At 41.2% G+C, this 19,111-nt stretch overlaps 3 protein-coding genes across 12 annotated transcripts in view; 2 read left to right on the forward strand and 1 right to left on the reverse strand.

Moving 5' to 3' along the window:
* Positions 1 to 634: 634 nt before the first annotated feature.
* Positions 635 to 10,153, forward strand: grhl3 (grainyhead-like transcription factor 3). The gene is made up of 15 exons (XM_031281637.2): positions 635 to 821; positions 2,346 to 2,520; positions 2,624 to 2,682; positions 3,428 to 3,704; positions 3,826 to 4,065; positions 4,670 to 4,781; positions 4,982 to 5,076; positions 5,667 to 5,825; positions 5,938 to 6,007; positions 6,119 to 6,243; positions 7,052 to 7,077; positions 7,198 to 7,283; positions 7,405 to 7,490; positions 7,697 to 7,761; positions 9,107 to 10,153. Exons 1-15 carry the CDS (start codon positions 805 to 807, stop codon positions 9,222 to 9,224), a joined length of 1,710 nt encoding a protein of 569 aa, XP_031137497.1. The 5' UTR covers positions 635 to 804; the 3' UTR covers positions 9,225 to 10,153.
* Positions 10,154 to 10,568: 415 nt separating this feature from the next.
* On the forward strand, positions 10,569 to 15,094 carry si:dkey-221l4.11 (claudin-23). 3 transcript variants are annotated; one of them, XM_031281610.2, is made up of 3 exons: positions 10,569 to 10,901; positions 12,915 to 12,967; positions 13,106 to 15,094. In XM_031281610.2, exon 3 carries the CDS (start codon positions 13,432 to 13,434, stop codon positions 14,188 to 14,190), a length of 759 nt encoding a protein of 252 aa, XP_031137470.1. In that variant the 5' UTR covers positions 10,569 to 10,901; positions 12,915 to 12,967; positions 13,106 to 13,431; the 3' UTR covers positions 14,191 to 15,094. The 3 variants fall into 3 exon arrangements, with proteins under 3 accessions (XP_031137470.1, XP_031137487.1, XP_031137480.1); XM_031281627.2 differs by having other exon boundaries at positions 12,919 to 12,967; XM_031281620.2 differs by lacking the exon at positions 10,569 to 10,901 and having other exon boundaries at positions 12,392 to 12,967.
* A 1,126-nt stretch (positions 15,095 to 16,220) lies between these two features.
* Positions 16,221 to 19,111, reverse strand: part of cnksr1 (connector enhancer of kinase suppressor of Ras 1) — a 31,293-nt gene continuing 28,402 nt past the window's right edge. For 3 of the 8 annotated variants that reach the window (XM_035994972.1, XM_035994970.1, XM_035994976.1), the window contains 5 exons: positions 18,899 to 18,969; positions 18,269 to 18,345; positions 18,103 to 18,190; positions 17,661 to 17,845; positions 16,221 to 17,380 (listed from right to left, as the gene is read on the reverse strand). In XM_035994972.1, the coding sequence (XP_035850865.1) occupies positions 16,946 to 17,380; positions 17,661 to 17,845; positions 18,103 to 18,190; positions 18,269 to 18,345; positions 18,899 to 18,969 (856 nt within the window). In that variant the 3' untranslated portion in view covers positions 16,221 to 16,945. The remainder of the gene's footprint in view (positions 17,381 to 17,660; positions 17,846 to 18,102; positions 18,191 to 18,268; positions 18,346 to 18,898; positions 18,970 to 19,111) is intronic. The other 5 variants (XM_035994975.1, XM_035994974.1, XM_031281562.2 and 2 more) reach the window with 5 other exon arrangements.

Genomic DNA, 19,111 nt, shown 5'->3' on the forward strand with positions numbered 1-19,111 from the left:
GCATACTGTATCTTGCTGTGTTATTGTGTAAATTCAAACATATTGACAAAAAGCAAAACTTTACAATGCAGTTAAAGAATTGACAGCATCTGCATAATTCTACATTTAAGAAGTAACTCAATACAATAGGTGTTAATTATTTTTTCAGTTTGAATTCTAAATGCACAGCATAACGTAACTTTTCCACTTTAATTTGGTTGAAAAACATTTAAACATTTATTAACAGGCTTCCCTTAAGCCCACCTCTCTAAACTATCCATTTTTGCATCTTTGATCTCCAGAAAAGAAAGAAACCAAAACCTGTGTATGACATGGAAATAAAGGGGGGGAGAGAGTGAAAAATGATACTGAAAAAGTATTAACATGTTAAAGCTGAGTTCCAGGTCATTACCAAAGTTTTCACACCTCTGGGATCCCCAATCTCACTCTTTTATTGGGTATGATAATGAGATTCGAAACACTCCTGCCTTTGGATTGTCTTGCAAAGTGCTCTCTTGGCTGCACACACTCATGCACATGTATAGCCAGTTTCTCTCCAGCCAGGGAAGAGTTAATGATTCTACACCTGTCCTATCAGACACCTGTTTCACTCCTCTCAGCCAATCAGACAGGAGAGGGAAACTCTCAGCTTGGATGAAATAAATCTTGGCCCCTTCAGAGGGAATCACAACACTTGAGTCATCTGTGTGTCACTGCTCTTCTCTGCTACACTGATAGACTTACTGACTCAGAGAGAGAGGAGCTTCACAAACAGCAGAGAGTTGAAATTAAAGGAACCTATTCCGACTAACTTGGATTGAAGACATGACCAAAGAGACTGAGTAAGTTTTGTGAGGATATTATTTTCATATTGTTGCTTAATATGTGGGCGTTATTGGGTTCTTCATTTTCCAAAGATAAAACATTTTCATATAGACTTTGTGTAATGCAGTAAAACAGGGTTTCTGCCCCCCCCCCTTCTTCATATTTGCAATGAGACCCCCATGTGAAAGATCCATGTTTTAAGAAACGGGTGTTTTGCAGTGGAAATTGATATGGATAGTTTGAACACACACACACACACATACACACACACACACACACACACACACACACACACACACACACACACACACACACACACACAGTTGGGTCTGTGGTTGTAGTGGGTCTGTTTCGGCTTGTGTTGTCACTAACCAAGGGGCCACAGAGCACAAAAGGAGAATGGGAAATAAGAATCTCCTCTTGAGGTGTTGGACACAGACAGAGGGCAATGACAACATGTAATGCATTGAATTACATAATGGTGAAACCCTAGACACGAGCCCCCCCAACCCCTCCTCTGTGTCTGTGTAAAAATATCCGCACTCGGCTGGTTTTAGGGGGAAATGAAGAGTAACTACTGGAGTTTACTGAGGCTGCTGGGTGTGAGAGGGAGAGACTGGGGCATCTTAGAGCAGGTGTATGAGGTCAGTTTTAGTATTTGTAATGTACAGCATTCCATGCTCAAACACAATATTTCTAGTTTTTCAGGTGCAGTGTTAAAATGCTATATTGAGCACTCTTCCTATATTGAGCACTCTTCCGTTAATCTTTGTGAGAAATAACTGGATTTCTCTTTAAGCTGTGGTTCTGTTGTGGTTTTGAAGACCTGTGGCCTTTCCCCCTTGTCAGCACATTTAATTAGCTGTTTATCTAGAGTAAACTGCAGCTATTTGTTCATTAGCTACTTCAGATAAACTCCAAAGGGGGATTATCCTGGTAGGCAGGATATTTACAATCCAATGTTACTGCAAGTCTTTACAAACAAATCCAATCCTCTGAATCCCCCCTCATCCCCTTTTTATTTTTTGTGATATGGAACCCGTTGTGGGTGTAAGAAAATGGTGTCATCATTTTTTTAGGTCTATGCAAATAAGAGAGTTCATATAGGATTCAAGTATTTTTTTTGTCTTTTCACAAATCCAGAAACCACAAAACACTATAGATGTGTATGTGTGTGTTGGGGGGGAAAGTGGTGCAGGGGGTGTTTGTTGGTTGCCCTTGGCTTTTTAAACCTTTATGACACCACATCTTTTTAGGGATGTTACTCAGCTCTGTGGTTTTGCAATCGAAACCCTCAATGCTCAGGGGCAAGTATGTGCAGTGCCCCGAGGCTGCTGCTGTTAAATTCCAGCTTTCTTTCACTCTGTCAAACCCTTTGTGTCAAATAAGCATTTCAAATACTTGAATGCATTTATTTCCCTTTGGACCAATAGATAATTCCACATTTTTACCGTTTTTTTTTCTGTGTACAGTATATTTTGATTTGTCAGTCAAGCGATCAATCTAATCAGTTACTCTTAATTCCTTTCTCCTCTGTGCAGGACTCTGGGACTGGTCTTTCAAAGCGAGAACTTCAACTATAACCGTAACAATAACTACGTCATGGACTCCTGGCCTTACCTGGAGAGCCCTGTCCCCGAGCAGAACCACACCAAAACCAGACTCCACCCAGGAGACGACCTGGCAGCCTTAACCATGCTTTATGAACAGTGCAAGGTAAATAATGTAGAATCAAGCAAACCTAACCCCAAGATTAATTCTAACTTTCTCACTTTGACCACTTTTTTTTTAAATATTTCACTTATTTTTATTTTTCCAGAGCCAGAAAGAGCAGAAGATTACCTGCAACCGCACTGGCAACATCTGCAAAACAGAGAGGTAAGACACAAGTTCACCAAACAGTTGCTGTAAAATCAGTCTTTAGCATATGTTACATGATTAAATGAACACTCATTTCGAGGAGTAGCTGCATGATTACCCTATCATTTCCATCCTCTGTTGTAACTGAATAAAATGCATTAGAGAGAGTGTTAAAACAGAAAGAGAAAGGCAGGGCTTTGGGAGACCATAAACAGGTGAGTGAGTAATCCCCAAGTCAAACATAGTCAGGGGGATTATTGTCTACCTCTCCAGTCCTTCCATCCATCTATCCTCTCTCTATCATCATCTCTGCCTTGCGTAAAGAATTTCACAACAGGCAGACAGACTGTTGTCCCCCCCGCCCCCCTCCCCCTGTCCTCACTGAGGTCTCCATTCCTACTCCTTGTTAGGAGGGTGAGAAATGGCCATTGTTGGGGCGCAGTGTTGTCCCCTCAAACATTTTGAACAGAGAAACTCAAACACAAGATGGATTAACAGACAAATAGTACCCACCCAGACTCAAACCATGTCTTTCTGCGAGTTCACCTTGCAGTAGCTCTGTGTGTGTGTGTTGAGTGAATTTGGACATAAGATGTGTTATACGTTTGCACAGGCTGCCTGCAAGCGTCTGTAATGCATAATACAGTCAGTAACTTTAAAGTTGTTTGTTTCCTTGCTCTCGTGGTACCTGGGTGGAGTTTTGCAGTCATGCTTTCCTGTTTGTAATTAATCGTCTACTTCCTCTTTTTCCCAATCCTGCCAGGACTCCGACCAACACCAGTGAGCATGTTTCATTGGAGGCGTCCGCCAACGTCATGAAGATCCTTTCTGATAGTGTTCCCTTAAGCCACCCCCAAGATGTTTTGGGATCCAAGCAGATTGCCTCCATGCCCATCTCTGTTCCCACCACCTCAGACACTTACGCCACCCTGACCAGTGTTGTGGCGGACACTTACGACAAGCAGGAGCTCAATATCATCTTTGATTCCCTGCTGCAGAAGTGGCCAGAGACTGGTGCTTTCCCCGACCACAGCCCTGAGGTAGGTTTAGCGTCAATATTAAAAAGTTGACCCCTGTTTCCTGTGTCTCCTATTTGGAATTTCCCTCTCCAGGCCTCTCCCTCGTTCCTTTTATTAACAAATGTCCTTTTGTGAATTTCAGACTCTTTCCTACAATGGTGCCTTCCCTGAACACCAGTCCAGCCCGGTCTACTCGGGCTCCTACACCGGCTCCCCATCAGAGAGATTCAGGAGTGAGTTCCAGTTTTCCCTTGGAGCTCCTCTGGCTTCTTCTTACAAGTCCAGTGAGCTGCCCATGGTCTACCTGAACAAGGGCCAGTTTTACCCCATCACTCTCCAGGGAGTGGACAGCAGTGCTTGCCTCACTGCCACTAAAGTCAAGGTGAGTCATGGTTAAGTTGTTTTTGTTTGGTTTTTAACATAAAAAAATGTTGACTATTGTTCTTAGTGGCATCCTTCCCTTCAGGCTTTTTTCACAGGGCCCATAATAAATTCTTTGCGTGCCACCAAGCCAACCCTTCCTAAATATCTGTCCCTTCCTTGGAGGCAGCTCCTCTGTGACTAATTCCCTGCTGACACCCTGTGCACTGGGGTGGTACCATTAAAACAACAGTGTCCTGCCCTGTATAATTTATTTCTACAGTGGTGTGATGAGGCCAGAGTGCAACGGAGCCCAGCTCAGCTCCCAAGCGGAGTGGAAAAAAAGAGGAGTGGAGGGAGAGAGGGAGGTGTTGTGTGGTTTTAAAACATAGGCGACAAACCTCTTCTTTGTCAAGCGAATTAGAGGATAAGAATATACACAAACGCACACCCGCTCACTGCAAATAACTTTTGACAATGTGGGGAGAAAAGGGGGATTTGGAGTGATAAATGAAACATGAAGGCTTTTAAAGTATCTTGTAAATGTAGGCAGTTGATAGAATTACACAGCTTGACAAACTTACCTAATTATCTGTTTTTTTGTCACCTTTCTTTCTCCTATTCAGACAGTTGTGATGGCTGTGTTTGAGAATGACAAAAGCCCAGAAATGCAGCTCCGCTTTTGGAATCACTGGCACGCACGTCAGCCAACCGCCAAGCAGAGGGTCATTGACATTGGTATGTTCATCACACCTGAAAATACAAAGTCACTGTACACCTGTAAACAGACATACACCATGTGAAAGATTTCCTCACTTCTTGTTACATAAAAAAAAAAATCACCCCACCATTTTTACCTGATGAGACACCTGAAAAGGTTTTATTTATTTTTTAGAAAAGAAGATTAAAAATGTTTTTATATTTTTTGTCTTTTATAGCGGACTACAAAGAAGTGTTCAGCGGCATTAGCAACATAGAGGAGGTGGCCTTCAATGCTCTCTCCTTTGTTTGGAACCCCAATGAAGAGGCCAAGGTAAACGCACGTACACAGAAGCATGGGTACATGCTTTTATATAACCTGTCTCCGTTAGGCCAGTTCTTTGAAGAGTGAAGGAACAGAACAGGTGGACGATTTAGAAGAAAAGAGAGGAAAGATAGTAAAGGGTGGCAGAGAAGAGAAGGAGTGGCTGAGGAGGGAGGGGAGGAATCCCAGAAATGTGTTTAGCCCTGAAGCTCCTGTCACCATAGCAGGCGAGAGCTTATTCGAGCTTCTCTGTGGCCCAAAGGTGCTTGGGCGGGGTCACCAAACCTGTTGCAGGTGGAGAGAAGCAGTAAGAAGGGAAATTATCAGAAAATGTGTGGATAGAGAGGTCTAAAAAAACTTTGCTTTAATAATTAAAAACAAGGAAAAATAGAAAAACAGTTAAATATATTAGGGGTCTCTTTTTCATGACGGAAAAGAGAGAGAGAGCAGCTAGTGGTCCTAGATTCTCCCTTTTTTTCCCCCTTGGTATACAACATGTCTCTACTGTACACACATGCAATTAAGGGTTGACATGGAGAAGGATGTAAGTGGTCAGAAAACATGACGCAAACTTAAAATACCTACTCCTATTCCCACAGGTGTACATTGGCATCAACTCCCTGAGCACAGACTTCTCCGCTCAGAAGGGAGTGAAAGGCCTGCCTCTCAACCTCCAGATCGACACTTATGACTTCAGCTCAGGAACCAACCAGCTCCTACACAGAGCCGCTTGCCAGGTCAAGATTTTCTGCGATAAGGTACGTCGCTTGTGTCATTTCACTTCATTTGCCTTTTCTTACGCAAAAAAAAACCAAAACATCTGGGATTTGTCAAAGTCATTATTGTAATCGTGTGATTGTGTGTCCTCAGGGTGCAGAGAGGAAGATGCGTGATGAGGAGAGGAAGAAAAGCAAAAGGAGGGAAAAGACCAATGCTAACAGTGAGTGTTGCAGACAGCCCATCTTAAAGATAATGTCATCCTCCGATATACATACAGTATACAAACACAGTCTTAGAGAGTGTATTCTAACTTGCTGCTTTTGTTTTTCAGTCAACAAGTCTTTAGTGAGCAGCTCAATGGGCAGTGAATGTACCTTCTTCCAAACCCTGGATGACCACATCACCCAGCCAGTTCTCTTCATTCCAGAAACACACCTCTCAAGCTTACAGCGCATGGTAGGTCCCCCTTTAACTTTATCCTCTCCTCTCCTTGTTTCCTGTCTTGAGTGAATCATGTTCCCGACCCCTGTATCCCTGCAGGCAGTCGCACAGGCACGCGAGATACAGGAACAAACTGTGGGAAAGTATTTAGTGGGAAAAGTGGGCTGGGAAGGGGAGGGGATGGTGTCAGTGAAAGTGAGGCGAAACACAGACTTGAGATTGGATGAGCTTTTCGGAGTCGAAACCAGGCACAAGTACAAACCGCTACAGCTGCTGACACTGAGATTAAGCTACGGGTGTTTACACACGAAAAACGCGCACACACACACACACACACACACACACACACACACTTGCAAAAACAGTGAGGCGGGAGTGCTGTTCAGACAGGCCAGTTTTCCCACACTGTGGGACTGTATATACTACACTATAGGGATATGTAATGTGTTAGAGTGTGTCTGTAGAGGGAAACCTATAGATTTAATTTAGATACAACTTCGCTGATTTACAGTGAGTAAAACTGAAGAAAAATATAAACCAGTGATTACAAAATAACGTAATGATGCAATGCCCCGCAGTCTGTTATGAATGGCTACGGCATCTTTGATTGGCCAGTACGATAAAGCGTACAGTAGGATGGTCCTATCTCTGTGTCTCCATCAGTGTCCACGCTTATGTGGTCCTGTTTGAGGTTATGGGAAATGCAGTCTTAACTAATGATAACATTTCGCACAGACAATGATGGGAAAGGTGACTTTAAGCAATGCTTTTATCAGTGGAGTGGTGTCTAATCAGATCTGTGGTCTCCTCTTTGTCTCTCTAGACCACTCCCATGGACGAGATCGAAAGGTAAGCATAGTAAACACAAGGCGACATCAACAGTTGTCCATCACAACCAGTTTTTTCTCTCTTGAATAAACACATAGTAGCTTTTTAAGTCTAATGTGAATGTCTGTTCTGTTTTCCTAGGAGTTCTAGGAAGAGATTGTATCCAGAGAGAGACCAGATTAGCTCTCCAACCAACAAAAAAGCCTGCAAAGAAGACCCACAAAGAGGTACATAGAAAACTAAAAGTCTAATATAAAACATATTAAAAAGATGACATAAATAATGAGCCAGTGAGCTTTCCTTGTCTTTTATGCTAAATGTTTTATTCTTTTTCTCGCTTTCCAATAGTTCTGCTGTACGTGAGGACATGCGCCGAAGAGGTGTTTGATGCGCTCATGCTCAGCACGCCAACACTGTCAGGCCTACGGGAAGCTGTAAGTAACAAACTCTGACTTCAAACACATTCCAAAATTATCTGACCTGATTTCTGAGGTAAACCTCCACCTCGTTTTTGTTGTTGCCTTCCAACAAACACACATCATGCTCACATCGTACTCACTTTACCGTACGCTATCTCAAGTATCTTTTTTTCAGCGTGAGATCATGCTAACTGTCATCTCATATTTCTTTCCTTCCTCAGGTGTCAGAAAAATACGGTATTCAAAAAGACAGTATTGGAAAAATCTACAAAAAATGCAAGAGAGGGTGAGTATCTTATTGTTTCTTTGTTATGTCTTAGTTGGATTAAAGAATTTGATTTGACACGGATGATGTGCATGAATCCAGTGCTTAGTCTGTGGTTTTAATCTTATCTTCCTATAAGGAAGCTCACGTTGACAGACTGGGTAGGTAAGTTAGTTGGCTCAGTCTCCTGGAATGTGTTAATTGCAGCTTCTCCAAAAGAAAGACAGATGACTAGGGGAGGATGAAAAGATTTCAAAAGTCCTGCAGATGAGTCATGGGCGGGTGATTGTTGTACTTTGTATATGCTTTCATAACCTCATCGGAACATCAGGAAGTTTTTCGGTGTTGAAAGAAATATCTGGTTTGATCAAGTTGAGTGCTTCCAGTTAGTTGCTTAAAGGTTGTCCATCAAGTTGGGGTCTTATTTATTTTTTTACACGTGTTGCATTTCTATAAGCTAAACACTGAGATGGTTGGATGAGTTTGTAAGAGCTGCACTTCTCCTGCTCTGAATTCAGATACTTTGGGTTAATTAGAAAAAGGACTTCAATGTTTTTAATTTCCTCTAAAGTTATGAGGACAAAAAGTGGCACTCCAGTGGTAATGAAAAGGACACCCCCTTTCTTGATGACTGATGATTCACAAAGATCTACTTATAAAGTCATTATCATCGCTAGGGCACGTCTCATTAGCGGAATTCCCGAATAATGCATCGACTGTATCTCACGTAGTTAGTAGCTGTCAAACTGATAATAGTCTAGGTCACCTCCTGTAAAATAATAGGAGATCAGAAGGCATTTCTTAGAACAGAGATTGAAACACCTTTGGGTGATTTTCCTGCTGCTTCCTGCTTGCTGCTGGCAGCTATCACTTCAGGGGGAGCAGCTAAGCTAACAGGTTGGGTTACATTCTGCCCTCAATTCCCTCCCTCCTCTTCTGCTCTTGTCTTCAATCAACCCTGTCCCTGAAGGCAGAATGCATGAGCTGCTGCTTAGTTTGGGCATTAAAGCCTTACAGACTTAAATGATAGTGTTAGTGTTGGGGAGAATGGAGAGAATGACCTGATGTACTACCCCTATTGGCACAGGAGATATAGCGCCACTGTGTTTTTCGCCCGAGAAGCTTCCTCCCAACAAATTACATGATGCGTTTAACCATGACAAGAACGCTGGCGACCTGCTGCTTATGTCACACTTGAGATAAGAGTAGGGTTAGATGACACACTTTAGAGCCAGTCTGCACGTCCTAGTTTTAAAGAAGAATATGTTTTTATTTATATATCTGATTTGGCCCACTTTCTGTGCACCACTGATAGATTTACCTCAAGATTGCTTTTTAAAAAAAAATGTTTTAATCTTTTCTTCAGGATCTTCATCAACATGGACGACAACATCATCGAACACTACACCAACCAGTCGGCCTTCCTCATTGAGATGTCCGAGGTCGTCGGCGGTCAGTTCCAGGTCACCCTCATTGAAGTATGAGAGCCAGCATCCAGTCAGCCTGCTCCATTGAAGGATGTAACAAATTACAGCTGCCAGTTGAAACAATCTCTAATAGCACTGCTCAGTCAAAGACTATGTAAGCTGTGGACTGCCGAAACCAATAAGAGAACTGGGCTGAAGAGACCTCAAGTTTTTTCCAATTTCAGTTGAAAATGAAAACTATTTCTCTGTGTTGTAAATACCACTCGCCCCATGATTTTGTTATTTGAATTTAATATTGTAACGTAAGAGCAATTATGATGAACATCCTGTACATATATAATGTAAATAGATTTTAATACAACAGTGTTTTATAAACTAGCCATGTGCAAGCCATTTTCCACAAATTGCTATGTATTTCAATGTGTTTTTTGGAACGCTGTACATAATTTGTGTACAGTGTATTTTCAGCATTTTCAGAGGTTGCTATTCTTGCTGCTTTTAATGCATCCATCATTTCTTCTACAAAAGTGAATGGTGCTTTTTTTTTCACCCACAACCTACTACTGATGTTTTATACCTACCATAAGTATCTTCCTTAGGTTCCTGTTACTTTCACGAGTAAAATGGCCCGATGCTGGGTTTAATTCAGAACCTAAAGTCAGACATTTCCACCCATAAAACCACTCAATAGTTGGTATTGGCCATTATTTAGTCCAAAGTTGTGGACATTTCCTGCCTGTATGGTGTAACCACAGAATTTTCCTGGAAACAGTTCAACCCCCCCCCCTTTCATAGAGGACTTTCATAGTATGCGTGTGTATGTGTCTGTGTAAAATGTTGTAGGATTCCCCCCCCCCCCAAGTACGTTATGCGTCATTTCAAAACAAGCATGTATCCCTGTAATATTTCATTATTATACCATGGTAATTCTGGTTGTATTAATCACATCTTGCCTTTTTGTAAGAAAATAAAGCAAATGCATAATAGGTCTTGTGGCTGTCTCATTATTACGCATACAGATCTGATTGAAAAGCTAGCCATTCGCAGCAAGGATCAATTATCACTGGAACAAACAAAAGATAAGGATTAGAGATGCTTCCTGTGCACATGCACAATTATAATTAGCCTTTTAATGTGGAGTGCATATTGGAAATATAGAAATAGTTGATAGTTCTATCAGATCAAACAAAAGCATGAATCCCATCTGCGTGAAAGAGATTTGGTCTCATTTTGTTTTATGTATGGCTAAGTGTGTGCTAAGGAAGGGGCGGGTCATATGAACACACAAACAAAAAAATTGCATTCTCAGTTTTTCTCGCAGCTCTGTATGCTCCAAAAATAGGCATCACACAAGTGTTGGCATATTCAGAAACGCTTTCCCTATTTGGTGACACTGGCAGGGAAAAGCAGGGAGGCACTCCTGTCCTCGATATAATACAGACATCCTTCAGCAAGTCAGAGAGACACACACAGAAATTGAGACAGAGAGGTAGACAGCCCGGGAAAGCAGCAAAGCAAGCAGACAAAATCAGGGACAGACACAAGGACAAACAGAGGCAGAGACGGGTGGGGAGACTGCTGAAGCAAGGATAAATGAGAAGGAAGAGAGAGCAAGAATAATGAAGAGGTGGTTGCACCATCTGCTGCCTGAGAGAGAAACATGTTAGCCATTCAGATTGGAGCAGGGAGGCAGCCAGCGATCTGCAGTGAGATACCAACAACCCCTCTTGAATGGTAAGTAACTGTGTATATGGACTGCGCCCGTGTGTGTGTGTGTGTGTGTTTGCATTTGCTCAAAATGTGCCTGCATTAAAGAAAGTGTTTGGGCTATTAATAAACCGACAGTATGTTCATCATTTTCCATTCATGACAAGCCTGTTCAATGTGGTGCCTCTCTGCAGATGTTTTCATACCGTCCCTCTACGTGCCATCTCTGCAATCAAAACAAATCAAATCTGGTGAAGTCACTGCATTTAAATGATCATTTAGGAAAATAATTATTCTACGTAGTGATAACAGAGAAGCTGTTGATGTCCTGGCAGCTGGGTCAGGTGTTCCATCCTTATGTTTGTCATCTTCTCTCTCTCTCCCGTCAAGTCAATAAAATCAAGTAGCTGAACAGGAAATAATATTTTAATTACAATGTTGTCATATAACTCTAGACAAAGATGACAGTTGACGACAGGTGTGTGTTTCTTTTCTATTCTATTTAATCCTTTGTGTATATTCCAATATATTCTGTTATTGTGTATCCAGGTATAGTTCAGTAAATCATTATTGTCTAGATTAATACTTGCTGGATTGTCCTTTGATCTTTTCAAAATTAGATTTCCCATTACCTTCAAGGGGATTGGTCAGTCTAAATGTCATCAACCCTCCAGTGGCATTTGCCATTTGTAATTAGATTGAATTTACAAATATAATTCATGTAGGCTGAACATCCTCTCCATGGTGCAGCAAAACAAAAACAATCTGATATTTGGCTTACACATTTTCCACCCCATCCATACACCGAACCTGTGTTCTGTTAACAACATAGGTTTGTAAATTAGTTAGATTATTTATTGTATGCCTTGCCAATATGTTACAGATATGCTTTTAGAGAACTTTAAGGAGTTCATACACTAAATCCAGCACAAGTTTTGTGCCAATACTTTATGCTGTAAGTATGTTTTTACAAATGTGTTACTCCTACTTACTGTTTGTTTTGCTACAAAGAAGTGACTTTAGTTGCCTTTTTTTATGTAGAAAGGACCCAATCCTTCCGTGTCAAATATTCCAGTCATTACAACTCAACAGTTTGTAAATCTGCCCTTCAGTGGGTAAAAGGTTACATTACATTTTTTTTTACATTATTCAAGGCTGAACTTCATATATATTAGACAGGGGTAATTCTACCATGTGAAGCTATTTAATTTGAGTTACATTTTTAATTTATATATGTCTTATATGTCATCATCATATTTATTTTTTATTCAAAAGGAAAGTTGGGTAAAAAAAATCTGAAATGTCTGATATACCTGCTGAGGAAAATGAAGAAAGGTTGGTTTTATTACTGTTGTGTGGCTGCTTGTGTTTGTGAGTTGGGTGTGTGTGTGTGTGTGTGTGTGTGTGTGTGTGTGCGTGTGTGTGTGTGACTGTCTGACGAATGCAGACAAACACACATACACACACACACACACACACACACACACACACACACACACACACACACCTTCAAGTTGTTTTGTCTCTGTCCCAGAGGGCATTGTTTCTTTTTTTCTTTCTTATCTGACTGAGACACTGTAGATGGACTCACCCTGCATTCAGACACTGGCCTGACACAATTACTAACCCGACTGAATTCTTCCAAGGTCACAGCTGACCCCCCCACCCCACACACACACACACACACACACACACACACACACACACACACACACATTTGTGTACTCAAGGCAATCAGGTCTAACTAGGTCTTACGATGAATAAATCCACACACATACACACTGTCATGTTGAGATTGGCCAGGTTATCGTATCCTAGCAACAGAAACAGACAGGCTGGCCGTTCAGTCTTTTCCTGTCCAGCGCTGGAGCAGTGAAGCCAAATCTCCTTCTGTTTTCTCTCTGGCTGCTGGAGCGCTCGTCTCTGCACCACTTCATACCTCTGTTATTTCTCATATCTCTATCTACGTCTATCTCTTCCATCACTTCGACCTGATGTGCACTACGCCACTCTCTGACTGAATCTTTCTCTTTCATTAAGACAGTCACAATAACGACTCTGCAGCTGAAAGAGAGGAGATTTCTGACAAATAGGTAATGGATGAACTTTCATTTCATTACAGCAGTTGCACTTTTATTGTTCTGATCATTGTACTGACTCTCTTTGCTTTTGCTAAAGCAGAATTATACCTTCATGTGAAGGAAAGTTTAACATTCTTTGTTTGTTTACAGACTATCGGCAGTGTCTGGTCAGAGAGGACATTTGTGACTTGATTTCATTCTATGTGAACACTGAGAAACAACAGAAGAGATTGTATCTTCATCATCATCATCATCACAATGGAGTTGTCTTATCCTTTTTGAACAGATCCACACTGTTCTGAGGGGTACCACGACACTGACATTTGAGATTTACAAGCAGCTATCTTTCTTTTGGAAAATACTCTGTTACTGTAAAAGCACATTGAGGACAGGTACTGTGCAGCTGGTATGTTTTATTTGGACTAATTAGTTATATATCTTAAGAGTTTCCGTAAATAGCCAGGGTTGCACCACTTATGATGCACACTCCATCCTCCATGGTGATGGGGATTGTCTTTGCCCCTTTGGGATTGGTTCTTGTCTTCACTGCAGCCATCACTCCTCAGTGGAGAGAGGGACAGACACGTCTGGGGATGGCAGGCTCGGGGTCACTTCTTCGGTTAGGAGTGAAAGGTCAAGGCATGGGGGTCAAGTCCGGGTCAGTGGAGGCGCTGCTCCTTCTACGCTCTGATGGACTTTGGGAGAGCTGCCTGCAGGTGGAGCACTCGGAGCTGAAGCAGTGCTGGCCTGTGGCAGGTCCATATCAGAGAGACCCAAGGGTTCGCCTGGCACAAGGTTTGATCCTGACCTCGTTGTTCCTGTGCAGCACCGGCATTGTTCTGGCGTGTATCGGGGTCCGGTGTTGGACAGACATCCCTCTGAGAGGTGTAGCAGCTACAGGTGGACTCCTGGTGGTGATGGCCGGGCTGCTAAGCCTGACTGCACTCGGCGTGTACACCCACAACCTTGCAAGACTTGGGATGGCAGATCCAAGTCAGGGGATCAATAACCCCAGGTTCCCCCAACTCAGCCTGCGTCCAGCCGGCTCGCTCTACTTTGGGTGGCTGGGTGCATGTTTACAGGTTCTGGGAGGCAGTGCTCTGATGTTCAGCTTCAAACGACCAAGATACCCGACCTGCCCGTCCTGCCCAGGGCTACCTGTCTGCCCTGCCTGCCGTTCATGTCCTGAGATCCCCAACAAGTCAGACACGGATGTATATGAAGTCAGCTGTTAGAATGTAAACCTAACACTTAAAATACTTAGACAACATGTGTAAAGATGAACAAATCTGGACCCTGAAGGACATATTAAAGTCACTTCCAACTCATTAGCTAATTAATCTGCCAACTAATAAAAATAAGTAAATTCATAAATGACTGAACCACAGGACATTACCACTACCTGATTAATTGACTCAAACGTCAGGTATGAACATGATGGATGTAACTACCTCTTGACGTAGACAGAAACATAATTTTGGGGTGTAGAATACAAAGTGATGAATCGTACGATGAGAGTACGACTGCTACAGAAGTTCATCATGTTTGAAAAGAGCTCAAGTTCCTGCTGCCTAAGTATCTCTTTGTGCTGCCTTTGACATTGTAGCCATGCCTTTGTACTGTTAGCAAGAAACGTGACACTGTTTTGTGTCAGAACAAAACTGTGAAATGTAAAATATTTGTGATAAATTATAAGTTGCTTAGATAATGGTAAGGCTTTGAATATAAGAACAATTGGTTCTTACATGAAAAAAACAGGAAAATACTGTTTTCTTAGCAAATATGTTCTTTGGAATGGAGACAACAATCTTGACAAATTTTCTCCAAAAGTAATTGCAATCTGCTTTTAATATTTCTCAATTCAGTCATTGCAAGCAATTAAAAGACCAATTTTAGACGTGAGATTACAATTTTTGAGCCTGCCAGGGTAAATCTTTGTATAATACCTTTACTAAGGAACCTTCATCTAATGAATGTGATTTTATTGACTTGATAACAATGAGGAGACAAAAAGTGTAAGTGAGGAGGCTGTACCACAGGGTGTTTGTTCTTTGTAAATGATGTGTTGGTGTTAACTTGTTACAGTGTGTTCATACGTGGTGGTGCATTCTGCATTTAATAAAACATTTCAACAGTGTATCACTGCGTGCTGCATCCTAGTACTACTGTTTTACGTGCCATTGGGTGTAAAAGCAGATGCCGTAGATTTCAATAGAAAAAAAGCTTCTTTTTTTTAAAAGATCCTGTCTCACCACAAGGCTGAGAAGCATGAGATCATATCAGCCAACACACAGCAGACAATGTCACTTCATTGAATTATCAGAAAGTGCCCTGTTATGTGACCAGAGTGTGACCTGATAAGAACAGCATTCAGCGAGTGACTAACAGTAAATTACATATTTTATTAATCCCAGGAGGTCAATATAGTGAAGTTGGCACCAATCTGAGTCACTAATGTGCCATGGTTGACAAAACAAAGAACAGTAAATCTAGGCAATTAGTGGAGTCATGCATTGGAATTAAAAGAAGTTTGGAAAATGGATTGACTCATACAATAAAATGTAATTTGCCAGTTAACTTTGCACTTTAGTAGAACAAGTATGTCATTGAAATTCTGTGTTTTTTGTGCGTGATTCTACTCATACTGTGCTGTAAAACTATACATTTCATTCAGAAAGTATTTTGGCACTTTTTCACATTTTGTTTTGGTGAAGCCTTATGCTAAGATCTTTTAAAGTCATCAATCTACACTCAATATTCTATAATGACAAAGCAAAAACACGATTTTTTTTTTTTTGCAAATGTATTTAAAAGACACTTGACATTTAGCTTAGGTGCCTCCTGTTTCTCTTGACCATCTTTGGGTGTTTCTACACCTTGATTGGAGTCCACCTGTGGTAAATTAAATTGATTGGACATGATTTGGAAGGGCACACACACACCTGTCTGTATAAGGTCTCACAGCTGACAATGCATATCAGAGCAAACAACCAAGCCATGAGGTTGAAGCAACACAAAGAGCAAGATGCAAAGAAAAACTTGACGTGCTCAAATTCATGCACAAAACAGCTGTGGACATACACATATAAAGCCATGCATATTATGATCTTGAGTCTAAAGCACATGTATAGAAAAACACACAAATAAAATAAAAAAATAAAAAACATAAAAACAAATAATCTTATATCTGCTTTATCAAGGTCTGTCAGTCATTTCCCTATTCAGTCATCCTGACCTTTAACCACAACAGGAACTTCACAACACATTTCAGTGATCATCACGCTCCCTTTTTATTAAGCCGATTAATGTTACATTACAGTGAAAGGGTCTCAGCATTTGAGAGGTCTTCACTTGTCTTGCTGCATTCATGGCAGCCTTGGGCAATAAAGGGACACAGAGCCAGAACTGTCATACAGCTCTATATGTGGTTAAGTACGCAGTGTTCTCCACAGGGGCAAGAAGGATAAAAAAATTACAAATAAAGGGCATCACCTTGACCAACAAGGGGCTACAACAGTGTTTCTGAAGCACATTTTCAGTGTAAAATGTTTCAAATGTATACCTTGTATTAAGGTAATTTCAATAAACAAATACATACAGTATTTATAGTAAACTGTATTTACATATCATATTACAAGAGGCATGACTTATATTACAAATTCTCATTGAATTCTAAGAAAAGTTCTACTTTCTATTATTAGAAGAACGAGACGGCCTTAGAATTGCATAAATACAGACTGAACTGTGATAGACACTTGGCAAATTGTTCATTTCTCTGTTGTAAACTTGTCATATTTGTTTGTTGTGACCAACTCTAGGTCTAAATCTGCACTGACACATTTCACTGACATATTTGATTAAAGTGCTGATTATATGGCAATTTGATCTAATCTTTTCTGTTGAATGTCAGCAGAGGACATGGTGAAACGCACCACTGACGTCTTCCATTTGCATGATCCTAGTAAACAGTGCAACTGTTTCACCGTTCTCTTAAATGTAGAAGTAGTTCTCAACGGCTTCTCCGGTCTCCGTCATTTCACTCAGCTGTTTATTTATTGACTCCTGGAGCGACCCCAGAGAGAGTTCTAACAATGGACTGTTGCCTGGAGAACCTGGTGGGATCTCCAGGAGAACATCAGATGGCTCCGCGTCCACTAACTGCTCCCCGTCACTAAGGCTCAGTCTGTATGCGCCTTCTGTCTCTGAGGTGGCTGTTTTCTTAGCGACAGTTTCCAAGGCAACCTCCTTAGCGGGCTTGTCCTGCACTGCCGCGTCGTCCACTCCTTTAGATGTCTTGAGTGTGGCCAGTTTCTCGATTTCTTGAACTAGTTCCTCGTTTTGCTTCTTCCACTGACGATACTTTGAAGCTGACAGATCAGAGTCCTCTAAGATCTTGTTGATCTGCAGCATCTCCAACTCTTTGGCCTGTAGAGAGAAAAGGGTTTCAATGACCATGCAGATATACTCAAATATAAAACTTCCTGATTCTGACTGTGAGAAGAACAAACGTGCTGTACAAGACAGTTATTTAATATTGGTTAATTCTTATTTCCTTGTCTTCCAGTCAAAAGAAAGAAAATCACAAGTCACACACTTACAGTGATTTCTAACTGGCCAGTGCTAAATTAATTGTATCTGTATGGTAACTACTTGATGTTTCAGTGGTTGACCTGTGTCAGTATGTCATCAGGACTTTTCTGCTTACCTTAAGAGTGCTCTGCAGGGCCCGGAGCGTGTGTGCCTTCTCATTGATGATGGGGTTCTTGTTGCGTCGAATGAACGATTTCCTGAAGTGGTCGTGTGTAAACGGCTGATCATGGCCAATCAGAGAGACCCCTCCTTCCTTTATGTTGTTTAACATCATGCCCATCTCATCCACCGGTCCTCCTTCTCACAGGGATGCAGACACAGACAGAGAAGAGCAAATAAAGATGGAGGGAGATATTTAAATGCATAAAAAGAGCAGTGGGGTTTGGCTGACAACATAATTTGTCAAAACATCCATAGGGTGCACTCAAGAAAACAACATGATGAATTTCCCACTATCAGAGGGACGCCGTCTTCACAGCTTAAAGAGATAACTCATTCAGAGAGAGAAAATAAGAAAGCAGCAAAGAGCTGAGACAGTTAGCCTATACAGCACATACCTGTTGCTTTGCTGCCCCCTGTCACAGTATTCGATAATTGCACCCTTGTCTTCACCTTGGGGCGAGGCAGAGTGTGGGACTGCACTTTCTGCACACAATGAGACACATAATAATCTGAATGGTACTCCAAATGGTGTGTGTTGTGTGTTTATGCACGTGTAAACTCTCTTACTGTGGCGATCTTGTTTCTTCTGCGGGGTGAAGGTGATCTCTCGCTTTCTGACTCAGTCTCACTGTAACATTCTGTTCACAAATAAACACAGGTGTTAAATTAATGATATCACCATTATACATCATATCACAGTATACTAAAAGATCAGGTATACACATACTGTTGCTAATCCTTTTTAATTGGCTGGCTGGACTAAAATCACATGATAAACTGCAGGTAACCATAGCAACAGTAATTATGCTTCATCCTATGTTGCCAGTTATTAATTCATAACCATGAATTAATAAGACTGCAATGTTTAAAAAGATGACTTTGATATATTTTCCTCTCTTATAAATGGCCATGGTATGAGTGATGTTGAACACAATGGACTCGGAGGAGGAAACACTACAATCTTTATCCATCCATCATTTTGGCGACAGCACCTGAACACCTCATGATGCATCAGTTTTATTTATGAAACCTAAAATCGCAAGTCAAATAAAATAGAATATATATGCACCAAAAATATTGCAAGACATTTTGGGTAAGTGAAACCACTAAATGCATTTTTAATCACATAACTTTTAATGGTTAAAATTACAAAAATACATGTTAAACAATATAAGGAGAATGTTTGTCCACCTTCTTCGTTATCTGGGCCTGTGTGGAGCTTCTTGTGCTTCTGTATGGCTGGGATCAGACAGTTAATCCACCTGGAGAAAAGAGACAAGATTTATCAACACAGGCAAAGCAAATGCAATTTCTGTTTCAGTAATGTTTAAGATTATGCTACCACAGCTTTACATTTCAACAAAAGTGATCATTACTTCAAACAGCACTAAAACAGGATCCCGA

This window comes from Sander lucioperca, chromosome 18, assembly GCF_008315115.2.
Source record: "Sander lucioperca isolate FBNREF2018 chromosome 18, SLUC_FBN_1.2, whole genome shotgun sequence".
NCBI lineage: Eukaryota > Metazoa > Chordata > Actinopteri > Perciformes > Percidae > Sander > Sander lucioperca.